This window comes from Solea solea, chromosome 1, assembly GCF_958295425.1.
Source record: "Solea solea chromosome 1, fSolSol10.1, whole genome shotgun sequence".
Lineage (NCBI taxonomy): Eukaryota > Metazoa > Chordata > Actinopteri > Pleuronectiformes > Soleidae > Solea > Solea solea.
The window spans coordinates 28,245,388-28,273,172 of NC_081134.1; the positions used below are offsets into that span (position 1 = coordinate 28,245,388).

Consider the following 27,785-nt stretch of genomic DNA (forward strand, 5'->3'; position numbering starts at 1 on the left):
GGTTAAAATCTCCAAGAGCCCGCCTTTGGGTACGCCCACTCGCTGTTTGTACGGCTGTGATTTGTGGAATACGACGTCAATCAGGGTTACTATGGACTGTGGCTTTGCTGGTTTCCAAGTGAGGACGTGATTTTGTGTTAGACTTGTGTTTTCTTCAATGAGAGCGTGGACAGGAGAGAGACCGGGAGTGTTTCACGTATTTACAGCGACGTTAGCGTCGTAGTTCGAATCTGCACAACTGACAAACCCACTCAAGGGAATTTACGACGCAATGGCGCAAAGAAAGACTCCGAAAATTCACCAGAAAAAAGGTCAGTAAAGTAAACAGTCTTCTGTTTAACATTCTATTTAAAGTTGTCTATCCCTGGTGTCAAATGTGCACGCAAATCAAATTGAAAGCGAATATGTTGTTCGATCATTTAAAGATAGGTTCTTCTTTACGGCTTACATTCCAACACAACAACGAAACAGAAACGGCAGCAGGCAGCTTTATCAGCTGCTCCACCCGCCGTCCCCACGGTTTTCTCCGGCTCAGTAACGGTGTCTACCACCGGGCGCCTGAAAGCAGTGTCAACTCGCAGTCCAACTCGTATTGTCGTTAAATTCAAATCAGTTAACACATTTAACTTTTGCCGACCTGAGCAGCGTTACGTGTGTGTTCTTAATGATGTCATTCATAGTCTGTGTCTTTTCAGGCGATTATCATTCCAGTTCACGAAATCGTGTACAATTTGCAGAATTTCGAACCGAGTCAAGTTTCACATTTAAGGCTACTTAAGCTAGCATTGCTAGCTGTTGTTGTATATACACACAAGAGGTGGATGAACTAAGTTGCCAAAAATACAATGACACAGTTTTTACTCCTGGATGCTCCGTGTGACCGATCATCACCTCCTCTGCCCGGTGTTATCATGGAAGTGGCCCTGTAAGTGATGCTAAGCTAACACAGCTAGTGATAGCCTGCTCACAGCAGCTAACAACTCATATTTGAACAGATAACCGTTAGCCATTAAGACGTCTGTGATATCTATGTACTACTGTGTACGTGGTAAACTATCAAGACAGTCAAATAAATCTGGCATTTTGATCTTAAACGAATGATAAATGAGTGATAACCAGTGTCAGAGGAAAATAATAAATAAATACTAATGACAATTCATAGTATGTACCTGATAAACGCCTTTAAATATAAAATAAATAAATGTTATATTCATAATGAAGATCACTGACGAACAGAAGTTAACATAAAGTACATCATCAAATGAAGGGTTTTTTTGCTAAGGATGTGTGAAATGGTTCTGTGAGGCACTGACACATGAGATGGATTTGGTATACGAGGAAAAACTGATTTTAGACATCATTAAACATGGAGGTGCTGGAAAAGCCTGACAAATAACCTTAAATGTGCTTGAAAAGTGCTTGAATTTGACCATGGAAGGTGTGGGAACTGTGTAAGTTGACGTTGCTGCCTTTCAGGACATGAAAAGGTGTGTCAGAAGATACCTCAACTATCTTTTAAATGTGGAACTGCACGTCACCCCTGACCTACCTGCAGTGTGTGCAGGAAGCAGGCCAGTGTTCACTCTGGTTATTCATGCGATGCAAACTGCAGCTTGTGTTAGTCACTGAAAAACTCTTCTCAGTCTTTGTCTCTGCTCGTATCATTGGTTCTCTTGGTTGTCGTCAGGGGACGATAGAAAGGTCCCAGTAGAGCTAAAGTAACGGAGGATAATAGATTTGTTCAGCTGCTGCTCTGTGTTTTCTAGAAAATGTGTTTATTTTGACGGGAACTATTTGCGATTGAAAACCAGAGTTAGCTCGTAGCTCGTTTCATCTGTCATTCTTGGACAGGGAAAACAGCACAACAGAACACAAACAGCTTACACACTGCACTGAAGTAAACCGGGGTTTTCCCAAGTGAACCAGCAAACAAACAAAACAAAATGGCTGCCAGCGGGGACAAAAAGTAAAAAAAAAGAAAAGAAGACTCCACTAATAAAATATACGTCAGTTTAAGTTTGAGATAAAGACGTGAGCATGTTCTGTAGATATCGTATTGTTAGACTGACTTTTCCAACAGGAAACTGAAGTTTGTAATATGATTTTAACATCACAGCACACAGGAGTTGTTGATCCACTTCTGCTTCCATCACTAACTTCAAATGTCTTATTTTAACACTTCTGCATTAAAGTCCTGCGTACGGCCTTCCGGTTGAGGTGGCATGGTTGAATGCAGCAGTAGACAGTAGCTCCACACCAGTCGGCGGCAAAACTGAATAATACTCGAGGTATTGTTACTTCAGGGGCTGTGTTTCGTCACTATGAAAGGGGCGAAGACAACTAGAGGACAAAGGGCGCGCAGAAAGTAGGGAATATAACACAACCGGTCAACCTGTCGGAGATCCAGAGAGCGCACAGAGCATCAGTGGTGAAGCCTAACCCGAACGCACCACCCAGATCTGTTATCGTGAACTTTGTTCGATTTGAAATCAAAGAGATGGTGCTAAAGTCAGCTTGGAAAAAGAAGGTGTGTGTGGGTGGTAAACAGATCTTTTTGACCATGATTACTCAAACGAAGTAATGGTGAAGCGTTGTGCCTAAAAAGAAATCAAGAAGGCTTTAAAAGAAAAAGAAATACGATTCCAGACCCCCCTCGCAAGAATCCGCATCCACTGGGATAGCGGGATCCGGACCTACGAGGACGCCCGGGAGGCTGCACTTGCCCTGAGGGTACACGGGATGGAATTGGAAATTCCGAGGGTCTCATCGACCATGGACATGGAGGAATGTATACGGAAGGCTTTCCCATGGCAACGTGTAGCTTCCAGAGATGATGGAAACCAAAAGGCAACACGTGTGAGGGAAAAGCTACAGGAGTTCAGGAGAGAAGCGCAGCGCTGAAGAAACAGATAAATGACCATGCAAGGCTGAATCCGAGGAAATGTGAAAGACACACAGGGACATTGCTCAGGATAGAGAAAATTTTAGTTCTGAAATATTTAATAAGGACAAAGTAATGTTCCATTTATTTATTTACTCTATTCATTTTATTACACTCAGTTTCAGGATGCAGGGTATGCGTTTTTCCTTTTTTTTGTCTTCTCCTTACAGGATCCTATAATGTATAGCCTTCTATAGCCTTGCAAAACTGTTTGCTCACTACTAAACCAACAGAATACTGCTGCCGACTGGCTGGATTACTTTTAGCAGATAATACTGGATTACTTTTAGCAAATAATACCGTTTATTTCATAAGGAACCCTGTGACTAAACAACTAAATCAGGATTTAGTTGTTTTGTTTTAGTTGTTTTAAAAATGTTATGAAAAATTATACACCCAACCACAGGTAGATAATGCCAGCAAGATGAATGATTTTTTGAAATCAGTGAATCTGCCAGTCCTCTCTGACACTCAGAATAATACATTAATTTCTGCGAAAAATTTGGCTTCAATGAGACAATAATACGAACAATAGAAACACTATACAAAAGCCCATCAGCACGATTGAAGATTAATGGAGAACTTTCAGAATCATTTATATTAGAATGGTCAACGAGACAAGGATTTCCATTGAGTCCTCTTCTCTTTGCTATTTTTATTGAGCCTCTGGCTCAGGGAATAAGACAAAATGAAGCAATTTCGGGGATAACCATGGTAGATGATCAGAAATTGGCATTATTTGCAGATGACGTGTTAATATATCTTAGTAATCCATCACGTTCTTTACCAGCTCTAATGACATGTTTAGATGAGTATGGCTCTTTCTCGGGTTATAAACTAAACGTTCAAAAAACACAGGTTCTTAGTTTTGACTACAACCCTCCTATTGATCTCCGTCAGGAATATCGTCTTAACTGGGATGAAAGATCTATAAAATATCTGGGAATTAATATCTCTAAAGATTTGACAAGGATTGCAGAAATCAATTATAAACCTCTCAATAAGGAAATTAAGGAAGATACTCATAGATGGAGCTTGATCCCATATCTGAGTCTCAGCTCACGTATTGAATCCATCAAGATGAACATCCTGCCAAGGCTTTTATACCTTTTTCAGTCATTACCCTTAGAAGCATCAGAAAAACAATTCCAAGAATGGGATAAGTAAGTTCTAGATACATATAGGCTGGGAAGAAACCTAGGATACGTTATAGAATACTTCAGCTATCGAAAGAAAAAGGAGGACTGGCTCTTCCTATTCTAAAGGACTATTAAAAGGCAGCCCAACTTAGGCCTTTAATAGGTTGGTGTACTCCAAGTTACAAGGCCGGATGGAAAAATATTGAACAAACAATGGCGAGAGGATTTCCAGTCACGGCGTTGATTGGCGATCCATTACTACGCAAACACCTTACAGATCACGATAATCCATGGATCACAAATTCATTGCAGATTTTGAGTGATTTATTGAAACAGTCCAATTTAAAAAAGACATTTGAAATCTTAAAGTGGTTTGCATATGACCCATAATTCATACCTAGTCAACACGACTATAGATTCAAGGAATGGACCTCCTTAGGGCTTACAACATACCATTCGCTAATAAGTAAAGAGAATATTACTGGTGGCGTGTAAGAAATCCATAACCAAGAAATGGCTGAAGAGGGAGACACCTAGTATAGATGAATGGATTGATATTGTGCACAACATCTTTGTAATGGAAAGAATTACTTTCAACCTGAGAGCACAAAAAGAGGTATTTATTGAAAATTGGCAAAAGTGGATTACCTATGTTTCTACCATCAAACCGGACTTCAGGTAATTGCTGATCATCTGTCCATCATTAATACTTTTATTTATCTACTCTCATCTTAGCCCCCCTTTTTGTTGCTTGCTTTCATGTCTGGTGGTGTTTACGAGTCTTTTTATGTACATCTCTACTTTTTCCCTGATGTTATTGCACTCGTCTAAAAGTCTTCATGTTCTTTGTTTTGTTTGTTTGTATATAAAATCAAAAATCAATCAAAAGTGAATGACAAAAAAAAAAGTACCGCATACAAGTTTACCTCAGTGACACAAAGTGACCACACGAGGCAGCAGTAGGCCAGCAGCTCCTGTGTACCCGCTAGCTTAAATCACTGATTTTCTTTATGGGGTTTGGTGTGGGAGAGTGTTGAAAAACGTAATAAAATCAGTTTAAATCTATGATATCTTTAAGAACATGTTCACATCTTCGTCTCACTGTTAGACGGACTTTTCCAAGGGTTAGGGGTTAAGTTGGAAAAAATCAGTGATTTTAGCTCATGGGGACACAGGAGCTGCTCGTCTACTGCTTCCTCGTGTGGTCACTTTGTGTCACTGAGGTAAATCTTTATGAAGATGTTTAAGATTTGAACAACTCCTGTGTGCTGTGATGTTAAAATCACTGAATTTCTCTATGGGGTTTGGTGTGACATGGAGTTTATGAGGTGAGACTTTTGTTAAACACATTTGAAAAACCCTGATCAATCCCAGTGAGACCAGCTGTGTGTGTGTGTGTGTGTGTGAGTGTGTGTGTGTGTGTGTGAGTGTGTGTGTGTGTGGACAAACAAAGTGTCAAGGTTATTTGGTGTGTACTTCTGTCCTCTCTGGCATCTGCACACACACACACACACACACACACACACACACACACACACACACACACACACACACTCGTCTCTGGGTTTGTCAGCTCTAATAATAGTGTGGATCAGGTTCAGACTTCAGCTCAACACAATCAGAGCAGCAGCAGCAGCCTTTTCTCTCTCTGTTTTACTTCAACTTCTGCTTTTCCAATTTTCCAATTTTTTAATTCAGACTTGGTTTTGAAATTGTCTCTCTCTCTCTCTCTCTCTCTCTCTCTCTCTCTCTCTCTCTCTCTCTCTCTCTCTCTCTCTCTCTCTGTGGCTTATAACCGGGTTTTTTTTGGTTCTGGACTCACTCATGCAGCGCTATGACACCTCCTTCTCCTTGCCCTCCTCAGCTTGGGTAGAGAAGGTCAGTGCTGAGGAGGTGGAGACTGTGGCTCAGCAAACAGGTAAGGTGTGAATTACCAGGTTGGGTTCAGTTTGGGCTTGATTCTCATTCGGCGTGGTTTGTGTTGGTCAGGGGTTTTTAATGAGGAGGAGGAGGAGGAGGCGGAGGAGGAGGTCACACCTACTGACTCAGACTCAGGTAGGAGCCTGGTTTGGCATGGATTAGCATGGTTAGCATCTACCTGTAACAGGTTAGCTGTGTGTGGTTTTTGTTTTTGCTTTGATTTGAGCTTTAACATCCTGCAGTCGATTTTCACAATAAAAGCCTTTTACTCAGAGTTGGCTCTAACGTTTTCTGGCGATGTCATTTAAGATCCAAGGGAGAAATCATTGAATTTTGATGGAGTCACCGCTGCTCTGTATCACAGCTGGACTACATGGACTACAGAACTGGACGACCAGCAGCTGTTTTCTCTCTCTCTCTCTCTCTCTCTCTCTCTCTCTCTCTCTCTCTCTCTCTCTCTCTCTCTCTCTCTCTCTCTCTGTTAGGCTCATGTTTAATCTATGTCCCTCGCTCTATTCCTGGGTCCCTGCCCTTTTTTTACAGCTCCTGACATTGATCTTATCTTTTTCCTCTTTCTCTCTCCGTTTATACTGAAACCTTTATCATTTTGGTCACAGCTGTTGTTGCAGAAGCAGAAATTCTAAAACAAAAAGAAAAACAGCAACATTCTTAATGTGTTTTACTGATAAATAAGTGTAATATTTAATGGGATAGTTCAGTGAAAACAAGGAAAAACTGATTTTAGACATTTACCAAAAGACGCCTCTAATGTAATCTACATTAACATTAAGTCTACGATGTCTTCAGAATGTGTTCACGTCTTTATCTCACTGTGAGACACACTTTTCCAACAGCAAACTGAAGTTTGGAAACCACTCACTCTCCCACACCAAACCCCATAGAGAAAATCAGTAATTTTAACATCACAGCACACAGGAGTTGTTGATCCACTGCTGCCTCCATCACTAAGTTCAAATGTCTTATTTTGTGAGTTTGGCTTTTGAAAATCTTACTTCAGATTAACCTCAGTGACACAAAGTGACCACACGAGGCAGCAGTAGACCAGCAGCTCCTGTGTCCCCGCCAGCTAAAATCACTGATTTTCTCTATCTATCTCTATGTATTTATATAAATTATTATTATTATTATACCCTTGGCAGATTATATGCTTTGTGTTCCTTTCGTAACTTGAGATTACGAACCTCACAGACTTTGTTCTTGCAGCTCATCATGTAACTTAAATGATTTTGTGTTTTTGTCCTCAGAGGCAAAAGTACCACCTCTGGAAAGTAAGAATGGAAAGAGGACAGAAGGCAGCCGTGGAGGAAGAGGAGGAGACGCAGGAGGAGGAGGTTCCAAACACTCTATGTTTACCTGGTTTGTGGTCCTGGCTCTGCTGGGAGTGTGGACCTCCATGGCTGTGGTCTACTTTGACATTGTGGACTATGACAGCGTCATCGGTGAGTAGCAAGATGACTTTGAACAACAACGTAAACACGGAGTCATTTTATTTTGAGTACAGCTCCATGTGCGGGATCACTCACTCTCCCACACCAAACCCCATAGAGAAAATCAGTGATTTTAGCTCCCGGGGACACAGGAGCTGCTGGTCTACTGCTGCCTCGTGGGGCCACTTTGTGTCACTGAAGTAAATCCAAATTCAGGAGACATTTGAATTTAGTGATGGAGACATCAGTGAACATGTTCTTATAAAGATGTCGTAAAATTGAAACTGATTTTTTTTAGCGAAGTCTTTCTTCGTGTCCCCGCAGGCAGCCGTTTTGTTTGCTGCTGCTTCTCAAATACACGTCATATTTTAGGGAAGTGGATGATATGGGTCATAATTAGCCTTGTATTAACTTGAACGAGTACTTCTTCTTTCTTTGTATCACACACACACACCCAGTGACTGTGTATATTTGTGGCTGAAACATGATCGACTTCCATGAAACATAAAGAGAAACTGTGTGTGAAGATGATAAATGATAACCACAGACTGTTCTCCTCTGTGCGTGAGCACAAGAGACGAAAGGAAGTGAGGCCTTTTCTTCTCTGGTATAAAAACAGTAAAGGTGATGATTGTACCTTCTTTGTCCTCCTCCCCCTCCTCCGCCTTCTCTGTCCTCCTCCTCCCCCTCCTCTTCTCTCTGCACGCAGCCAGAGCAAAGGAGTTTCACACAAACTTTTCTGAGGTTTTACAAGGTAACACTGTCACACTGTGTGAATCCACCAGAGTCAATGTTGTCTCCACTGAATGAACCCAGACTCCATTTAATCTGGTGTAGGACACACATATACAGAGAGAGATGTATTTCAATGATCCATGTAATCTCATAATCTCTGCTGCTTCTGTGTGTATAATTATGCTCTTATAAAAACCTGAGGGTTTGACTAAGGAGGAGGATTAGGACCACACATGTGACAACAAAATCAAACCAAAAAAAGTCACAATCTCATGCTTAAATGTCAGAATTCTGACTTTTTCCTTACGTTTGACTTAAATCTCAGTATTCTGATTTTTTTCCTCACAAGTTTGACTTAAATCTCAGAATTCTGACTTTGTTTCAAAAACAGTTTCACATGTGACCCTGGTCCTCTTCCATAGTTTGACAGCAAGATCATGTTAATACAGTACTTAATATTCATAATGTTAAAGCTATAATTGGAATTGTGGTGTTCCACAAGGCTCCATTTTAGGCCCACACACTTTTTTACCATTACCATTACTGTTCTAGCTTCAAAAATATTTATCCAGCAATAATATATACTCGAACAGTTAAATATAAGAAAATATGTTCTCGAAAACGTGCTGCAAACTTATATATTATCTCTGTTGAGCATCATTTCAGTTCATTTTTGTAGTTTTGTAAATTTTCACTTTTCACGAACGTTTTTATTTTAACTCCGTTTTCGTCCCCTAGGTAAACTGAAGGCCTACGACTCGGACGGAGACGGAGACTTTGACGTGGAAGACGCTAAAGTCCTGCTCGGTGAGTGGACTTTGATCGCTCGGTTTGCTGCTCGTGAGCTTGTGAGTGTGTGAGACGTGTGGTCTGTAGTCGTGTCAGTGCCTCAGGTTTCCACGGTGACACTAAACCACGGCTGAATCTGTGAGCGACGTCACCTGTTCATGGGTTTATGGTTGTACTCACACACATAGGCGCCGATTTTTATTTTTGCCCGTGGGTGCCCAAATTATATAAATATATATAAAATTATATAAATATATATAAAATTATATATAAAATAGGGGTGGCGTGCTCACTGCTTCTGAACATCTGATTTTACAAAGAATTTCTTAGTTTTCTAATTCATGCTATATAGCCTATTTTGATGGACTTGGAACCTCCGTCTCTCTGTCCTCACTTTACGTCGTTTACGTCAATAGAGGGTTAATTTAATTTCAGCCGAAAGTTTGATTTACAAGATTAAACTGAGTGAGACGGTCTCTGTCTATCAATCGTGCTGCACCTGTACACACACACAAACAGCGCTGTCCACGGTGCTGTGACACTGAACCGGCTATACAAGCAATGTGACTATGCTCATGCACAGAGCTGTAATACTTTTCATTGGATAATGTGATTCCGATATGTGCAGTTGGTTTTAAAGATGCAGTTTTATTTATTTAGTTTGTTTGTTTTTTTTTGTTTTTTTTTATGGCTATCCCCCGGTGGGTGCTCAACTTTTTCAGTGGGTGCTCGAGCATCGGAGCACCCACGGGATCGGCGCCTATGCTCACACACATACACTGATAACATTCACACCTTATGTGAAATTGACATCTGTAAACCACTCACTCTCCCACACCAAACCCCATAGAGAAAATCAGTGATTTTAACATCACAACACACAAGAGTTGTTGATCCACCCCTAACCCGCGTCCATCAATAAGTTCAAATGTCTTATTTTGGCAATTCCGCTTTTAAAATGCTTTGTTCAGATTTACATCAGTGACACAAATTGACCAAACGAGGCAGCAGTAGACCAGCATCTCCTGTGTCCCCGCCAGCTAAAATCACTGATTTTCTCTATGGGGTTCTATGATTTCTTTGTTATATGGAGCCGAAAACCAGTAAATATTCACATTTAATAAGATGAAAAATCTGAGAATTTTTCATTAGTGAATTTTTTCATAGTGAGAGTTTTAATTAGTGGAAACATTTAGTAATTTATTAATATTGTTGCAGTTCTAGTCTCGAAATAAGGAAATAATCAATAACACGATGACTGTCTTTCACAAAGCTGTTTTTGAAGGTCCGAAAGATTAATTTTTAGTTTTAGTAGACTTTTTATTTTTTTCACGTTGGTGTGTGTGTTTTGGCACAAATGTGGGCAGGGCTTCAGAGCCTGTGGAGGAAGTCTGTCTGGACATGATTGTGAAGTTTTTTGTGAAACCGAATATGTCGGTTTCGTCACCTGACACAAGCGAGACAGGAACGTGAGGCTTCTTTCATGTCTGTGGTTTCTCACTTTAACTCACTGACTCTCTCTCTCTCTCTCTCTCTGTCTGTCTCTCTCTCTCATCATCATCATTCTTTATCCTTTTTTGTTGCGGTTATTCTCCTTCCTTCCTTCCCTCCATCCCTCCATCCTACCTCGATGCGTCCTGTTTCCTTCACCTTTCTCTCTCATGCACCCGGTCTGTTTTCCCTCGCTCCTTCCCTCTCCCTCCCTCCCTCCCTCCCTCTCTCTCTTCCGTCAGGCTTGACCAAAGATGGCGGCGGCAGCGCAAATACTGAGTCGCTCGAGGACGTTCTCGATATTTTAGCTGAGGAGGGCTCTGATTGGATCTTTGGCTTCTTCACCTTCCTCTACGATGTAGTGTCCTCGCCCGTAGAGAGAGGGGAGGGGAAGGAGAAAGAGGAGGATAAAGAAGGCGGGGCCTCCTCCTCTTCCTCCTCTGATGATGATGAGGTTAAAGGGCTCCTACTGGACCTCCAGAACCAATGAGAAGACGGGAGGCAGAGCCACAGCCCGTAACGAGGCTCCCTGGTCTCTCTGCCGACCAATGAGAACCAGGCAGGGACCTGGACCAGATTGTTTTGGTCTGGTTCCACTGGAGGAGGAGCCCAGACCTGAAGCCGGATCTGGACTAGGGATCAACCAATTATCCACAAGGCTGATTTTTGGGATTTTGCCGATTATTGGTATCAGCGTTTTATTTTAAAAATCAGCGACATCATTCTGCTGCGTTCCATTTACGCATGAACTTGGACGTCAGAACTGGGAAACTGGGAGTGAGTTCACCGCAATTCAGGAGCGCAAATGTATTCCGGGGTTAGCATTGTTAGCTTTTGCCAGTGGATAATAGCGCTCTGTTCCTGTGTTTAAAGAAACAAAAACATGACATTGAAAGTTCCAAATTATTAAACTTTAGTTTTATGACACATGTTGATCCCGCACCTGAAGTTTGGGTTCTACTGCGGGACTAAGCCGGGTCTGGACTAGGTGACAACCAATGAGGCGGCCAAGGGTTTTGGCGTTTATCAGTATCAGCCTTTTATTTGAACAATCACTGACATTCTTCTGCGTTTCCATTTACGCCTGAACTCGGACGTCGCAGTCGAGAATTCGGTATTATCGATTTATTTATTCATTTTTGAAAATGTAAATTTCTTGTTAAAAGTTAAAAATGTCGCTAACAATGACGGACGTTTCGAGAAATAATCAGTGTCAGTATCAGTCGACCCCTGGTCTGGACGGACGGACGGACGGACAGTGTTTCCGAAACTTCCCATACGATGACCCACTTTTTTTTAAAGACAGCGAATTACCGTGACTCAAGTCGCAAGTGGGCAAATTTGTGCGTCATGTCACAACGTATCTGTAACACCTGACATCATTTTATACACGCTACTTAAAAATACATACGTCTTGACCCAAAAGTAATGTCTTGTGGTCCATCTGTGGGTCCCGACCCAGTGTTTGGGAACCGCTGATAACAAAATATGCACATAGTTGCAAACAAATGTGATTTCAGTTATTAATCTGGGTTAAAATGCTCAGAAATGTTTGTTTTGGGGTTTTATGTTTTTTTTAACTTGTTATTGTCGCAGGTTTTTTTTCAAGGCAGCACGAAATTAAAGAAAATATGCAAATGATGTGACGGCGGTTATTGACTTGCGATAAATAAACCTTTTCTGCTACTCTACAGACACTCCGTCGCTACGTGAAGTCTTGTAAAAACTAAATGAAAAACATCTTGAGGAATGATGTGCATTTGTTGCTCTTTGGACATATTTGTCGAACGACATGCTCCGTCTTTGCTCGCTAACGTCTCTGGTGTGAGTTTGCGGCAGTTTTTATGTATGTTGCTCGTCTTGTAGTGCTTTTGTGGTGTAATGTTTTGACCTTTGACCCCGGAACCAAAAGTGTGTGTGTATGTGTGTCCTAGAAAAGAAGACATTGGCAGACGCCGGTCAACAAATTAAAGGTTAGAGCTTTGATCTCAGTGCGTGTTTGATTCAAAGATCGCATGAACATCGGATCCTCCAGCGTCTTCCTCTAATATGACCTTTGACCCCCGATCTGTGGTGAACAGAAGCATCTGCCGTGTTGTGATTGGCTGCATCCTCAACACTCCCTTGTTTGGTGTGAGTCAGCACTTTAACGAGCAGTGACTCTGCATGTTTCACTCACCCTGAAGGATGATGCATTTTTCTTTGCTCTTCTTTGTGGCTGTTAAAATTAAAATCCTTTGACCTTTGACCTCGAACCTCAGAGCCTCCGGTGCAAGGCAAGTCTCTGCGCGCGGCTCTGAGGGCGGAGCTGAGGGCGATCCACGAGAAGATGGAGGCCAAGAGGATCGCCCGCATCGCACTGGCTGAGATCAGGGCGCTCCTCGCCGAGGAGGCGGAGCAGAGGGAGGCGGCCTGGGCCGCCAAGAGGAAGACACTGGAGGAGGAGGAGCGGCTGAGAGAGGAGAGGAAGAGAAGGGAAGAGGAGGAGCGACTGAGAGAGGAGAGGAAGAGGAGAGAGGAGGAGGATCGACTGAGAGAGGAGAGGAAGAGGAGGGAGGAGGAGGAGGAGGAGGAAAGAACCAAGAGAGAAAAGGAAGAGAAGGAAGAGAAGGAAAGGATGGAGAAAGAAAAGGTAGAAAAAGAAAGGATGGAGAAAGAAAAGGCAGAAAAAGAATGGATGGAGAAAGAAAAGGTAGAAAAAGAGAGGATGGAGAAAGAAAAGGCAGAAAAAGAAAGGGTAGAAAAAGAAAGGATGGAGAAAGAAAAGGCAGAAAAAGAAAAAGAAAGGATGGAGAAAGAAAAGGCAGAAAAAGAAAGGATGGAGAAAGAAAAGGCAGAAAAAGAAAGGATTGAAAAGCAAAAGGCAGAAAATAAAAGGATTGAAAAAGAAAGGATGGAGAAAGAAAAGGCAGAAAAGGAAAGGATGGAGAAAGAAAAGGTAGAAAAAGAAAGGATGGAGAAAGAAAAGGTAGAAAAAGAAAGGATTGAAAAGCAAAAGGCAGAAAAAGAAAGGATGGAGAAAGAAAAGGCAGAAAAAGAAAGGATGGAGAAAGAAAAGGTAGAAAAAGAAAGGTTGGAGAAAGAAAAGGCAGAACAAGAAAGGTTGGAGAAAGAAAAGGCAGAAAAAGAAAGGATGGAGAAAGAAAAGGTAGAAAAAGAAAGGATGGAGAAAGAAAAGGCAGAAAAAGAAAGGATGGAGAAAGAAAGGATTGAAAAGCAAAAGGTAGAAAAAGAAAGGATGGAGAAAGAAAAGGTAGAAAAAGAAAGGGTGGTGAAAGAAAAGTTAGAAAAAGAAAGGGTGGAGAAAGAAAAGGTAGCCAGAGAAGAAAGGGAACAAGTGGAGAAGGAAAGACTGGTGAAGGAGAGGATAGAGAGGGAACGTATCGCCAGAGAAAGAGAGAGAATAGCCAAGGAGAGAGAGAGGAGGAAGAGAGAGGAGCAAGAGAAGGAAAGGGTCGCCGAAGCGGAGAGGATCATGAAGGAACGAGAGAGGACGGAGAGAGAGAAAGCTGAGAAAGAACGGATCACCAAGGAAAGAGCGGAAAAAGAGAGGACAGAGAGAGAGTGCGTCGCTCAGGAGAGAGAGAGAGCGGAAAGAGAAAAGCAAGTGAGGGAGAGGATGGCGAGAACAGCGCGAGAGAAGGAAGAGAGACCAAGAATCGCCCAGGAGAAGGAGAGAGAGCGGTTGGCCAAGGAGATGGCGGATCGAGAAAGATCGCAGAAGGAAAGAGCGGCGAGGGAAGAGAGGGAGCGACAGAATGCAGAGGAGGAGAGAGGAGGACGAGAGCGGGAGGCGATGGAGAGACAGAGGCTCAGCCGAGAAAGAGCTCTGCGTGACAAGACTGAGGCGGAGAAACTGCGAAACATCGCAAAGCTCAACACCACCAGACGAGAAATTCAGACGAGAAACCCAGACATCTCTCACCTGAGATCTGCGACAGCCGAGGAGAAGAAGGTGTTAGCAGTCAGAAGAAAACGCAAAAGTGACGCACAAAGTTAGCGCTAACGCTACGTATTTTCGCAATGAAACGGCTACGTCCAAAAAAACGCTATATATTCAACGGGCCCGGCGAGTGTTAAAGATCCACCAAAACCTCCAAAGGTCGTAGGTCAAGTTCTTTGAAGTGTCGTACGAGGTACTGAGCGATAAAGTCTACAATGATCGCAATAAAACGTACGCGACATCATCTCTCTGTGAGACACTGTTTGTAAACCACTCACTCTCCCACACCAAACCTCATAGAGAAAATCAGTGATTTTAACATCACAGCACACAGGAGTTGATCCACTGCTGCCTCGTGTGGGCACTTTGTCAATGGGGTTTGGTGTGGGAGAGTGAGTGGTTTACAAACTTCAGTTTCCTGTTGGAAAAGTCTGTCTCACAGTGAAATAAAGACATGAACATGTTCTTAAAGACATCGTAGACCTAAACTTAAGCCGAGTCTGTTGTTGGATAATTTTTTCCACGAGTCTCCGCTGGCAGCCATTTTGTGTCTCAGCCTGGTTTTCAGCGTGTCAATACCTCATACGACAACTTTTTCTTTAACTTAGTGACTTTGGGATATCATTTTGTCACAATTTTAAGTTTTTTTCAAAATTTTTCGTAAACTGAATTTAGAAGAAAGTGTTCTTCGTTCTTCATTGATACAAACAAATGAAGTAGATTTTGGGGCTTGTGTGTCATTGTTTCTGAAAGTCTCTCTCATTTTTAACGGGGTTTGTGCAGTGTGGAGACAGTACGAGTGTTTTCGTTCAGTCTGGTTTGGATGTAAATATGAGCAGCAGCAGGAACTCAGGTTTCGCGGTGACGTCCGTCTCCGGTGGAAACCACTCGGGTTCGTTTTCTGCACCTTTTTCATAAAAAGGGTGTGAATGAAGACGAGTGAGCCGGACCAGAGAATCCACACCACTGTTTCTTTTCTCCTTTTAACCCCGATCGTGTCTTTGTTTCACTGTGTAACAACAGTGTCGTGTTACAGCCGCTGACTGCATGACTTTACTGTCTTTGCTGTCGTGTTATTTAAAACCTCCTCATGTTGAAAAGGAGTTGAATTACAGAATTCGCCTCAGTGACTTTGAGTTATACTTGAGAGTTTGTTGTAAATCATAACACTTAATAGATATTTAGAGAAGTTTTACAACGTACATTTATTTTTCTGCCCCAAAAACAGCCTCTCCCAACAGGAAACTGACATTTGAAAACCACTCACTCTCCCACACTAAACCCCATAGAGAAAATCTGTGATTTTAACATCACAGCACACAGGAGTTGTTGATCCACTGCTGCCTCCATCACTAAGTTAAAATGTCTTTTCGGCTTTTAAAATCCTTCGTTTGGATTTAGTTAAATGACACAAAGTGACCACACGAGGCAGCAGTAGACCAGCAGCTCCCTGTGAGCTAAAATCACTTATTTTCTCTATGGGGTTTGGTGTGGGAGAGTGAGTGGTTTACAAACTTTCAGTTTCCTGTTGGAAAAGTCTGTCTCACAGTGAAATTCTATTGAGACGTTATGGACTTTATGAACAAGGGTAATGATGATCACAATAACTGCAGTGTCTGTGATACTGAAAAAGAAACGTTTTTTCCACGTTTTGTTCCGTTCACATGTTTTAATTTAGTCCTTTGACACTTATAAAAATCGGCTTTTATTTCAAAAGGAGATAAATAAATGGAATGGAAATGTGTTTGTTTCTTGTTGGTTTTTACAGAATTGTGAAGTAGGTACGGAAGCGTACAGCAATAACATAAACTAGATAAATATCAGGGACGGGCACGACATTGAAATGCATCTGTTACCACAAGGTGGCAGCAACATCATGCAGTTTGTGGACTTCATGTGCATTTACAGGGTTTCTTACCCTCGTTTTTGCTAGAAATGCCCATCACTAATACATATTTCAGAAAAACAGAACAGAAATGACACGTTACTTGATTTGAAAGCAGCAGAAAAGCATTTATCTCCACAAAATATCTAGTTAATGACTCTTTTATACTTTTATTCTTCAGTGTGCAGTAGAACGTGTGATATAAAAGATAAATGTGGTGAACACACACTTCTAAACACTTCCTCCCTTGAGTGCTATTTCTCTCCTCCAGTTTCCTCCACACTTAGCTCATTTCCTTCCACACAAACGCCATCGTAGAGCCACGCCTCCTCGCTGTCGAGTCACTGAGGCACTGACACGTTTTTCTGTGTTTTCCACGTGTCCTCTTGTCTGTTTACGACTCTGGTCAAAGAAATTACCCTATTTTTTTTTTATTGATTCCTGACAAAAACGAGACAATCAGTAATGGAAACAGAAGAGTAGATGATGCTTTTGTTTGTCATTTCATTTGTTATTAACTGTGTAACGACAGCAAATTGTTACATTTGACGCCTTTCAAACTGTGGAACAGGTCTGAAAGAGGCACAGAGAGCGAGTGTGGGAGATTCACCTGACGAGAAAACAGGTAACAACACACACACACAAACACTGACCTGACACCTGAGTAAAGCAGCCTTGTTCCCGCTCGACCTCAACTGAACCCAACACTGATCCCAGATCAGTGTCAGACAAGACAACGCTCTGTGTTTCACCCACAAAAAAACTCACTGTACAAGCCCCGCCCACTCCATTTTAACCCTCTTTACAAATGACTTACTCAATAAAATCTGCGTCAGTTTGAGTCTACGATGTCTTAAGAAAACATTCACGTCTTTACAGACTTTTCCAACAGGAAACTGAAGTTTGTAAACCACTCACTCTCCCACACCAAACCCCATAGAGAAAATCAGTGATTTTAGCTGGCGGGGACACAGAAGCTGTTGGTCTAGTGCTGCCTCGTGTGGTCACTTTGTGTCACTGAAGTAAATCTGAACAAAGGATTTTGAATGCAGAAGTGACAAAATAAGACATTTGAACTTAGTGATGGAGGAGCAGTGCGTCAACAACTCCTGTGTGCTGTGATGTTAAAATCGCTGATTTTCTCTATGGGGTTTGGTGCAGGGAGAGTGAGTGGTTCATTTAAATGTTATTTTAAAATTCTTAAAAGGTTTTTGACCGTTTGTCTGACTACACTTAATTTAATTGATTAAAATAAAAACAAAGATAAAACTTACCATGACTCAGCAGTTTTTCAGAATGAATAAATGAGTCTCATAATCGTCACGTTTGTGTTTCCTTCAGTTTAGTCGACAAATGAGTCAAAAATAAAAATATTTATAGTTATATACATGATATATATATATATATATATATATATATATATGGTATATATATATGTTGTATATACTGTATATATATATATATATATGTATACATATAGTTAACATAATGTTTTTTTCAGCATCTTTCCCTGAAGTTTTCTCGTTTAAAAAATGACTTTCTTTCTTCCATGTTGAAGAAGTGAGGGAGTCTGTAGCAGAAACAGCTATTCAGCAGGCTGCAGAGCAGCAGGGGGAGGGGCCTACAGCTTTGTTTATGACTTCATATGATAATGTCTCAATTTAACAAATGTATATATTTTTTATTATTAACTCTTTGTTATTCTTTGTCCTTTTCAGAAAAGGATCTTGGGCCTGGTCTCCATGATGACGGTGAGTGTGTGTGTGTGTGTGTGTGTGTGTGTGTGTGTAGTAATAAATGACAGGAGCTGCTGCTGTGATAAGTGTGTGTGTGTGTGTGTGTGTAGTAGTGAACACACACACACTCAGTGAACACACTCTCACGTGTGTGTGTTTGTGTGTCAGAATCTGGATCAGAGGATGTGGAGTCACAGATACAAGGTTAGTGCTGTCTGTCTGTCTCTCTCTCTCTCTCTCTCTCTCTCTCTCCCTCCCTCTCTCTCTATGATGTGTTGTGAGCAGGTGTGTGTGTGTGTCTCCAGCTGCTGTGCCCCTCCCTCCTCTGGTGGAAGACGACTTTGTTCCAGATGATCCTCGAGACAGTCTTCATCCACAAGGTCAGTACGCCTGACTTTATGGACTTTCTTTGTTTGTCTTTAATAACAGAACAAACATAATGTGTTTTTGTTTCAGACGACGATGTCGGCACCATTGACACGAGCGGAGGTAAAAATGATGAACATGTTTAAATATCAACAACAAATAAACAAACAAACAAACACCTGCACCTCTTTTTGTCTTGTGTAGTTTTAGTGGAGGATCCTCCACCAGCAGAGAGCACTGGTGAGTCACAGTCACTGTTTCCACCAAACAATGAACCTCATGATTCATGAGCTGTGATGACGTCAGGGAACTCGTTAACCTTTGACCTTTGGTTTTCTGTTTCCTCAGCAGTGGAGTCTGGACACTTTGTCACCAGCTCTAAGTTTTCACAGGAAGCAGGTAAATGTTTGACTATTCACTTAATTTCTCTGGGTTTTACATGGGATTTTGGGGTTTCAGTGTTTTTTTTTAGTGGGTTTCAGTGGTTTTTAAGGGGTTTCAGAGGTTTTTTTAGGGGTTTTCAGTGTTTTTTTTTAAGGGTTTTCAGTGTTTTTTGGGGGGTACAGTATATTTTTAGGGGGTTTCAGTGGTTTTTTAGGGGTTTCTGTGTTTTTTGGAACGTTTGTGAGCTAATTTCATTGGATTGAAAATGTTTTGATGTTTTTGTCGATGTCGCCGTCAGAGGCTCCTGTTACACAAGCTGAGAAGGAACCAGAACGACAAACTGACCCAGAACCACAGAGAGAGACACACAAAGAAGCTGAGGGTGAGAACACACACAGACTCAAACACACAGTATTAGATTTAAGATTTAAACAAAAAGTCAACAAATGTCTAAAAACGTATTATTCTAACTCTCTCTCTCTCTCTCTCTCTCTCTCTCTCTCTCCTCCAGCAAAGAAGAAGAAACCAAAACTGTTGAATAAGTTGGACAAAACCATTAAAGCAGAGCTCGATGCAGCAGAAAAGCTTCGTAAAAAGGTACAGACACCGACTCTGGCTGTGGTGTGAGTGCCCCCTGCTGCTGAGAACCAGCCAAGTTTTTTTTTTGAGCTAAACAGTTGAACTATCCCTTTAACTTCAAAATATTCTGTATTTTAATGGTTTTGTGTGTGTGTGTGTGTCTCAGGGTAAAGTGGAGGAGGCGCTAAAATCCTTCGAGACCCTGGTGCAGCAGAATCCTCTGAGCCCACGCGCTCGCTATGGAAAAGCCCAGGTGCTGCGCCGCGCAACCCGCATATCCGCCGCGTCAGTGTAGCGATGAGTCGGCGCTAATGACCATGCCGTTGACTTACAGGTGGAGGACGACCTGGCGGAGAAGCTGCGGAGTAACGACATGCTGCAGAGAGCCATCAACTCCTACAGAGAGGCGGCGGAGCTTCCCGACGCGACCCCTGACCTCCTGAGGGCGGCGCTAAAGAGACGCGCTGAGAGGCAGCAGTTTCTGGGTAACACATAGACGTCACACAGTCCAGTCGCATGATTCTTTTGACACACAGAAAATCAATGATTTTAACAGCACACACACAGGAGTTGTTGATCCACTGCTGCTTCCATCACTAAGTTAAAAGGTCTTACTTTGTCACTTTGGCATTTAAAGTATTTTGTTCAGATTAACCTCAGGGACACAAAGTGACCACACGAGGCAGCAGCAGAGCAGCGGCTCTTGTGTCCCCGTGAGCTAAAATCGCTGATTTTCTCAATGGGTCCCAGGTTTGGTGTGATTACCTAATCACATCCTTTGGCATCATCTTGTGGCCAGTAGATGGTACTGCAGGATTTTTGTCCTGTTTTAAAGGAGACATATTATACACTATTTCCCCAAGTTAAAATAGTTCCCTGGTGTCCTAATGAACTTGTCTGTGACATGCTTTGGTCAAAATACCATAAGGATGAAGCACCATAGCAGTTCAATAACCCTGCCAAAACTGCCCCTTTCAGAACGCTCGGTTTTGTGCCTGGTCCCTTTACATGCAAATGAGACACAGGCAAACACACACCCACTTCTTCCAGGGGGTTTCTGATTTGTCCTTTTTACTGCGCTCACTCACTCAGCTCCTGTGCCCTCCGCTCCATTCCTCTCCCCCTCCCTCCACTAGTTCTCTGACAATATCAACATGGGAGCGTGCGCCGAACTGTAAATCAGTTAAAAACACTTAGGGACAGCACCGCTGATCGCCAGCCTCCAGAGTCCCAAAAATAAGTATTGAAATGGTTAAAAAATTGATTTTGCATAATCTGTCCCCTTTAAGCCGGATCTGTTAGTATTCACTGTCTCATCTCCAGAAAGCAGGTTCTACAAACTCTGAGTTAAAACCTTAACTCTAGGTTGGCCAACTCTGAGCTGTCAAACTCTGAGTTTTCGGTTTCAGAACAGCTGATCAGCATTAGTTCAATCAACTCTGAGTATGTTCACTCTGAGTTAAGCGTGTGCGTTAGGAATGAAAAAAGCTGTCATCAATGGAGCTCTGATACTATGATTCACCATGGCAACGGGTAATCAAAGAGCACAGCCTCCATTTTTATCCAGTTGAGCAGAAATATTAACACATGCCAATGACCATGACATTTATGTGAAGAGAGGAGTCAATAAATGAACACTATCACATTTTATACAGTGTAATCCACTCATTCATCATTTAACAGACTTTAATTTCATTAATGGATGCTGAAATGCTGCAGTCCTAACATTATGTTACATTTGATTTGATATTTATTCAGCTGTAACCTGACGAGACACAAACTGAAGATGAGAATATGGATCAAACTGATAAAACATAGTTTACTAAAGGACCTATAAATATAAAGTCCAACTGAAGAGTCAATGTTCAAACTGACTCACTTTTTTGACTCTATTTTACATTAAAACATCTTGCTCAACGCTATTTCATGACTATAATTCCACGTGTAAATATAACACAGTGTAACACAGTCACTGAAATGCTGTCAAACATTTAGATTTTGTCTACAGTTAGATTCAAAAAGTCACTTCTAAACTACAGTGAAGTTCAAGTGTTTCCAGCTGCATCACAAATATTCACATCAGCTATAATCTCCATCATGATGTGATCTATGACAGAAACATTTCACAACATGATGTCTACAGTACCAGAGAGTGTCTACAGTGATGATGAGCCTACAGTAACACACGGTAAAACAATCTGACAGAGTCTTAATGTGCACACAGTCACAGTGTTGGTGTGAACTACGGGCTTAATGAGACATGAGCTCCCCTGGAAACATGATTTGTGAGATTATGGGGGCGTAATATTGTTTTTTGATTGATTTGATTCAGATGTGATGTGTGTGTGGAGGTTGGATTTGATATGTGCTGACTTAAGACAAGTAGACGTACAGGCTTGTAATAATGGATGTGTTGCGTTTGTACTTAGTGGAGATGCAACCTAAACCGTGTCGTGCCGTGCCGTGCCGAGGCGAGTAGAGCCGGTGGAATACACCTCAAGTCCTTGCTCTGAGGCACGCGCAAGCGTCCGTCCTGCAACCCCCCCCATATACGTGAGCCCCCCGAAACCTGCAGTATAGTTCGCACACTGGAAGTAACATGTGATTGGGATTTCGATGTTCTGAAAGACATAAATGTCATTAATTTGGCAGGTGAATGCGCTCTGATACTTGTTTTGATATCGACTATATAAATGAGGAAATGAGACGGAGTGTCAGACAGCTGCTTCAGGCTCAGCAGCAGGAGGAGGAGACACAGAGAAACTCAGGGTTTGTTGAAGAAAACCTGCCAGCGAGCAGGTTAGGTTCACGGAGTATGTTGCCAGGGTAACTGACTCGGCATTAAGCTGAACTGGCTTTGTGAAACCGAAAAACCAGAGTTTCCCTCATCTCAGGGTTAACTAACTCCGAGTTTTCACTAAACCTGCTTTCTGAAACGGGCCCCAGGTTGTTTAAGGCCATGGTTCCCAACCTGGGTTCCAAGAGTTTGTGAGGTTAATGTATTTATATTTGTGCATCCCAAACAGACACTCTACTGGATAATTAGAAGTCAGTATCACCCAAATAAAAACTAGTTTTCTTTGGCCCACCTTTCAATATATTAAGCTATTTATCACCAACACTTGATCACGTTCCTGTGTGTGAGAAAAAAAAGAAAAGAAAACAAGGCAAAACCTTAGTTTTGATTTAATGGAAGCACAGGACAGGTTTTATCTATACATACTGTGAGAATAGGAAGAAAAACCTACAACTGCTGTTTATTTTTGCATGTGAACTTTTTTCTTTATTCTTTGTGTGCGTGCCCTGGACAAGGGTTCGGGTCAGGGGGGCCTGGTTTGTCCTGGGCACAAGCAAGGGGGGCTTCAAGGACAAAAGGTTGGGAACCACTTGTTTAAGGTATAGTACAGGTTTTTTAAGTGTGGTGACCATGCATCAGGGTTGGAACATAAATTCCACTTACCAAAAGACTCAGATCATAAAATCTACGTCAGTTTAAGTCTACGATGTCTTAAGAACACGTTCACGTCTTTATCTCACTGTTAGACAGACGTTTCCAACAGGAAACTGAAGTTTATAAACCACTCACTCTCCCACACCAAACCCCATAGACAAAGTCATTGATTTTAACATTACAGCACACAGGAGTTCTTGATTCACTGCTGCCTCCATCACTGAGTGGTTTACAAACTTCAGTTTCCTGTTGGAAAAGTCTGTCTAAGTGTGGCCAAAGTTCTAAGGTTAAGATTACATTTGGTCTTAAGCCTCTTGACCTTTAATTTTCTTCTAAATAAACAAAAGAACCTGAAACTGTTGGTCAGTGGCACCAAACGTCCACTAGGCGGTGACTCCACATCTCTGTGTGTCTCAGGTCGGATGCGAGGATCTGTGGCGACGCTGGGCCTGTTGGTTCAGAACTTTCCTGATGACGTCGGCCTGAAGAACGACCTGGGTGTTGCCTACCTGTTGCTAGGAGACAACAAAGGTGCCAAGAAGGTCTACGAGGAGGTGTGTTTGTTTGTTTGTTTGTTTGTTTGTTTGTTTACTTATTCATGTCTGACTTTGTCACTGATTGGCTGACTGTCCCCTGTGCCACGCCCCTCCAGGTCCTGGCGGTTGCCCCTGACAACGGCTTTGCTAAAGTTCACTATGGTTTCGTCCTAAAGTCTGAAAACATGATCGCAGAGAGTATACCATACCTGAAGGTACACACACACACACACACACATACACAGAAAATCTTATTTTTTATGTATGTATTTCTTTTTTAATTCTGTTGCCTTCCTCTGTCCACAGGAAGGTTTGGAGTCTGGTGAACCAGGGACGGACGATGGACGTTTTTATTTCCACCTGGGAGACGCATTGCAGAGAGTCGGAGATGACAGTGTAAGTAACACACACACACACACACGCGCGGTACTGACACGTAGTCAGTGCTGACCACCAAAAACAGCTTTAAAAGCTCTCTCCCCCCACACCAAACCCCATAGAGAAAATCAGTGATTTAAGCTCACAGGGACACAGGAGTTGTTGATCCACTGCTGCCTCCATCACTAAGTTCAAATGTCTTATTTTGTTAATTCGGCATTGAAAATTCTTTGTTCAGATTTATCTCAGTGACACAAAGTGACCACATGAGGCAGCAGTAGACCAGCAGCTCCTGTGTAAGCACGAACTATAATCACTGATTTTCTCTATGGGGTTTGGTGTGGGAGAGTGAGTGGTTTGCAAACTTTAGTTTCCTGTTGTAAAAGTTTATATTCCTAAAGATTTTATGAGCTCAGTGTTATGTTGCGTGTGTTTTCAGGCGTATCACTGGTACGAGCTGGGTCACAAACGTGGACACTTTGCGTCCGTGTGGCAGAGGTCACTGTACAACGTGGATGGACTGAAGGCTCAGCCCTGGTGGACGCCCAGAGAGACCGGGTACACCGACCTGGTCAAGGTAACACCGTGTGTGTGTGTGTGTGTGTGTGTGTGTGTACCAGGTATTACTAATGTTGTGGGGACCAAAACCTGTTTACACAGTCACATTATGGGGACTTGTCCTCCTTGTGGGGACAAAAAGCAAGTCCCCATAACGTAAATTACTACATTTTAAGGTGGAGATATGTTTCATGGTTAGGTTGAGGTTAGGGTTAGGGTTAGGGTTAGGGTTAGGGTTAGGATTAGGATTAGGCCAGTAGTAATTGTGGTTAAGGTTAGAGTAAGTCTCCAAGAAATGAATGTAAGTCAATGCAATGTCCCCTCAAGTCATGAATGTCGAACATGTGTGTGTGTGTGTGTGTGTGCGGGTATTACTAAGGTTGTGGGGACCTAAAACTGTTTACGCAGTCACATTATGGGGACTTGTCTTCCTTGTGGGGAAAAAAAACAAGTCCCCACAACGTAAATAACTACATTTTAAGGTGAAGATATGTTTTAAGGTTAGGTTGAGGTTAGGGTTAGGGTAAGGTTAGGGTCAGGGTTAGGATTAAGTTAGAGTAAGTCTCCAGGAAATGAATGTAAGTCAATGCAATGTCCCCTCAAGTCATGAATGTCCAACATGCATGTGTATGTGTGTGTGTGTGTGTGTGTGTGTGTGTGTGTGTGTGTGTGTGTAGATGCTGGAAAAGAACTGGAGGACGATCAGGGACGAGGCTCTGGCCGTGATGGACCAGAACACTGGACTGTTCGTACCTGAGGAGGAAAACCTGAGAGAGAAAGGAGAGTGGGGCCAGTACACACTGTGGCAGCAAGGTACACACACACACACACTATAAATACATCATGTCAAGATACAGTTCAGGTTTGTTTGTTTTTTTAAATGTTGGTGTATTAAGTTTATACTCGCCTTATAAAATCTACATCGCTTAAATCTATGACATCTTAACAACATGTCCATGTCTTTATCTCACTGTGAGACAGACTTTACCAACAGAAAACTGAAGTTTGTAAACCACTCACTCTCCCACACCAAACCCCATAGAGAAAATCAGTGATTTTAACATCACAGCACACAGGAGCTGTTGATCCACTGCTGCCTCCATTACTAAGTTCAAATGTCTTATTTTGTCAATTTGGCATTTGAAATCCTTTGTTCAGATTTTCCTCAGTGACACAAAGTGACCTCACAAGGCAGCAGTAGACCAGCAGCTCCTGTGTCACCGTGAGCTAAAATCACTGATTTTCTCTTTGGGGTTTGGTGTGGGAGAGTGAGTGGTTTACAAACTTCAGCTCACTCTTAATTTTTTTTTGTGTGTGTGTTTATTCTCTCGTCTATTTCTGATTTCTTAAATGTTATAAGCTGATTCTGATTGTTTTGTTCAGGAAGGAAAGCTGGAAACGTCTGTCAGAACGTCCCCAAGACCTGCTCCATGATGGAGAGACATCCTGAGGCTACAGGCTGCAAGAGAGGACAGGTACACACACACACACACACACACAGCTAACTCTGGTTATAGTTAGATGGAAGTGAAATAAGTCATTAATATGTGTGTGTGTGTGTGTGTGTTTTCAGATTAAGTTCTCAGTCATGCAGCCTGGGACTCATGTGTGGCCTCACACAGGTCCCACTAACTGCAGACTGAGGATGCACCTCGGCCTCGTCATCCCCAAACCAGGCTGCAGGATCCGCTGCACTGACCAGACCAGGTACCATCCTCATCCTCATCCATCTTCTTGTGATGTCATTACTAGATTAGTCCAATCAGCTGCTGGGTGAAAAAACACTGGGGTTTGATTCCACTGCATAGAAATGCTGACTCATCATTACCAATAATTAGGGAAGCAGTAATTGGAAATGCTGACTCGGCATTCTCGATCTTCCAAGAAACGGAAGTCGGAATGCTGAGTCAGCATTCCTAATAATAAGGTTGGAACAGGGTGGAAATGCTGACTCAGCGTTTTTCTATCATAAGGGAAACAGAAGTTGGAAATGCTGACTCATCATTCACATAATAATCAAGAAACGGGGGGAGGAAAATTGTTACAAATGCTGACTCAGCATTTACAATCACTCAGGAAAACAATAGTTGGAAACGCTGACTCAGTAATGCAGACTGAGCAGGTGTCAGTCAAAAATTTCACTTTCACAAACAGTGTTTCGTTCCGCCTCGCTAACGTCTTTGTCTTTGTCCTGGTCCTCGTCTTCGTCTCTATCCTGGTCCTCGTCTCCTCATGTGTCTGTGTCTCAGGGAGTGGGACGAGGGCAAAGTCCTCATCTTTGACGACTCTTTCGAACACGAGGTCTGGCAGGACGCCAACAGTTACCGCCTCATCTTCATCGTTGACGTCTGGCACCCGGAGCTAACGCAGTACCAGCGCCAGACCCTCAGCACCATTTAGGCCAGACCAGGACCTAGACCAGGACCCAGACCAGCACTCAGACCAGTGTGAATGTGGAGCTGCTTCATTTGTGGATGAACTACTAAAAACTGCAGAAGATGAAGGAACAAAGGATGGAAATTCAAATTTCAATGTGTCTTTTTAATTATTATTTTTTTTTCTGAGACGTACTACTGACTTGACCTTTGACCAGAAACACTCACAGAACCTGGTTCTGGACCTGGTTTATGTTTGTAAGGACGTGGAAATCTTGGTGGGAAGTTTAGTGTCACTTGACAGTTTTTGACTTTTTCTTCAAAGGTACAGGAGTTCCTGAGAGTCCGAGCATCCTGGCGTCTTGACGTCCTTGCGTCCTGACGTTCTGCTCTGTGGACTCACATCACAACAAGAACACTAACAACTGGAGGAAACACTGAGTGAATGTTTTTTTCCGCTCGATCACTACACAACTTTATTTTAACTTTGGTTTTTCTTCACCTTTGCACATCAACGACCTTAAGAAACGTGGAAAAAATGATTTATATTTATATGAAAATACAGGAAAAAATGTGTAAAAATAAACAGAGTTTGTTTGTTTCTTTCTTCATCTTTCAGCTCATGTCGAAATGAGAAGCTAAATTGATTTTAGCCACTTAATGAAAGACTCATCTTATAAATCTATGTCAGTTTAAGTAAAAGATATCTTTAAGAACGTGTTCACGTCTTAATGTCACTGTGAGACAGACTTTCCAACAGGAAACTGAAGTTTGTAAACAACACCAAAGCCCATAGAGAAAATCAGTGATTTTAGCTCACAGGGACACAGGAGCTGCTGCTCTACTGCTGCCTCGTGTGGTTGTTTTGTATTACTGAGGTAAATCTGAAAGCATTTTAAAAGCCGAATTAAGAAAATTGAACTTAGTAATGGAGGCAGTAGTGGATCACCAACTCTTGTGTGCTGTGACATTAAAATCATTGATTTTCTCTATGGGGTTTGGTGTGGGAGAGTGAGTGGTTTACAGTTTCAGTTTCCTGTTTGAAAAGTCTGTCTCACACTGAGATAAAGACGTGTTAACAGCTTTAATTTTATTGAATATTATTACATTTCTCATAAAACACAGACAACA

At 42.1% G+C, this 27,785-nt stretch overlaps 1 protein-coding gene across 8 annotated transcripts; it reads left to right on the top strand.

The window, feature by feature from the left end:
* Positions 1–99: 99 nt before the first annotated feature.
* Positions 100–27,234, top strand: unm_hu7910 (un-named hu7910). 8 transcript variants are annotated; one of them, XM_058617170.1, is made up of 24 exons: positions 5,673–5,998; positions 6,070–6,135; positions 7,266–7,460; positions 8,158–8,202; positions 8,922–8,990; positions 16,863–16,916; positions 18,010–18,042; positions 18,196–18,231; positions 18,333–18,407; positions 18,484–18,516; positions 18,598–18,633; positions 18,742–18,792; positions 19,076–19,159; positions 19,289–19,374; positions 19,523–19,609; positions 19,691–19,841; positions 23,225–23,361; positions 23,460–23,558; positions 23,650–23,739; positions 24,161–24,298; positions 24,957–25,092; positions 25,663–25,754; positions 25,853–25,986; positions 26,529–27,234. In XM_058617170.1, the coding sequence occupies exons 1-24, from the start codon at positions 5,905–5,907 to the stop codon at positions 26,677–26,679; spliced, it is 2,172 nt and encodes a 723-aa protein (XP_058473153.1). In that variant the 5' UTR covers positions 5,673–5,904; the 3' UTR covers positions 26,680–27,234. The 8 variants fall into 8 exon arrangements, with proteins under 8 accessions (XP_058472890.1, XP_058473488.1, XP_058472984.1 ...); XM_058617344.1 differs by lacking the exon at positions 18,196–18,231; XM_058617424.1 differs by lacking the exon at positions 8,158–8,202.
* Positions 27,235–27,785: the final 551 nt, after the last annotated feature.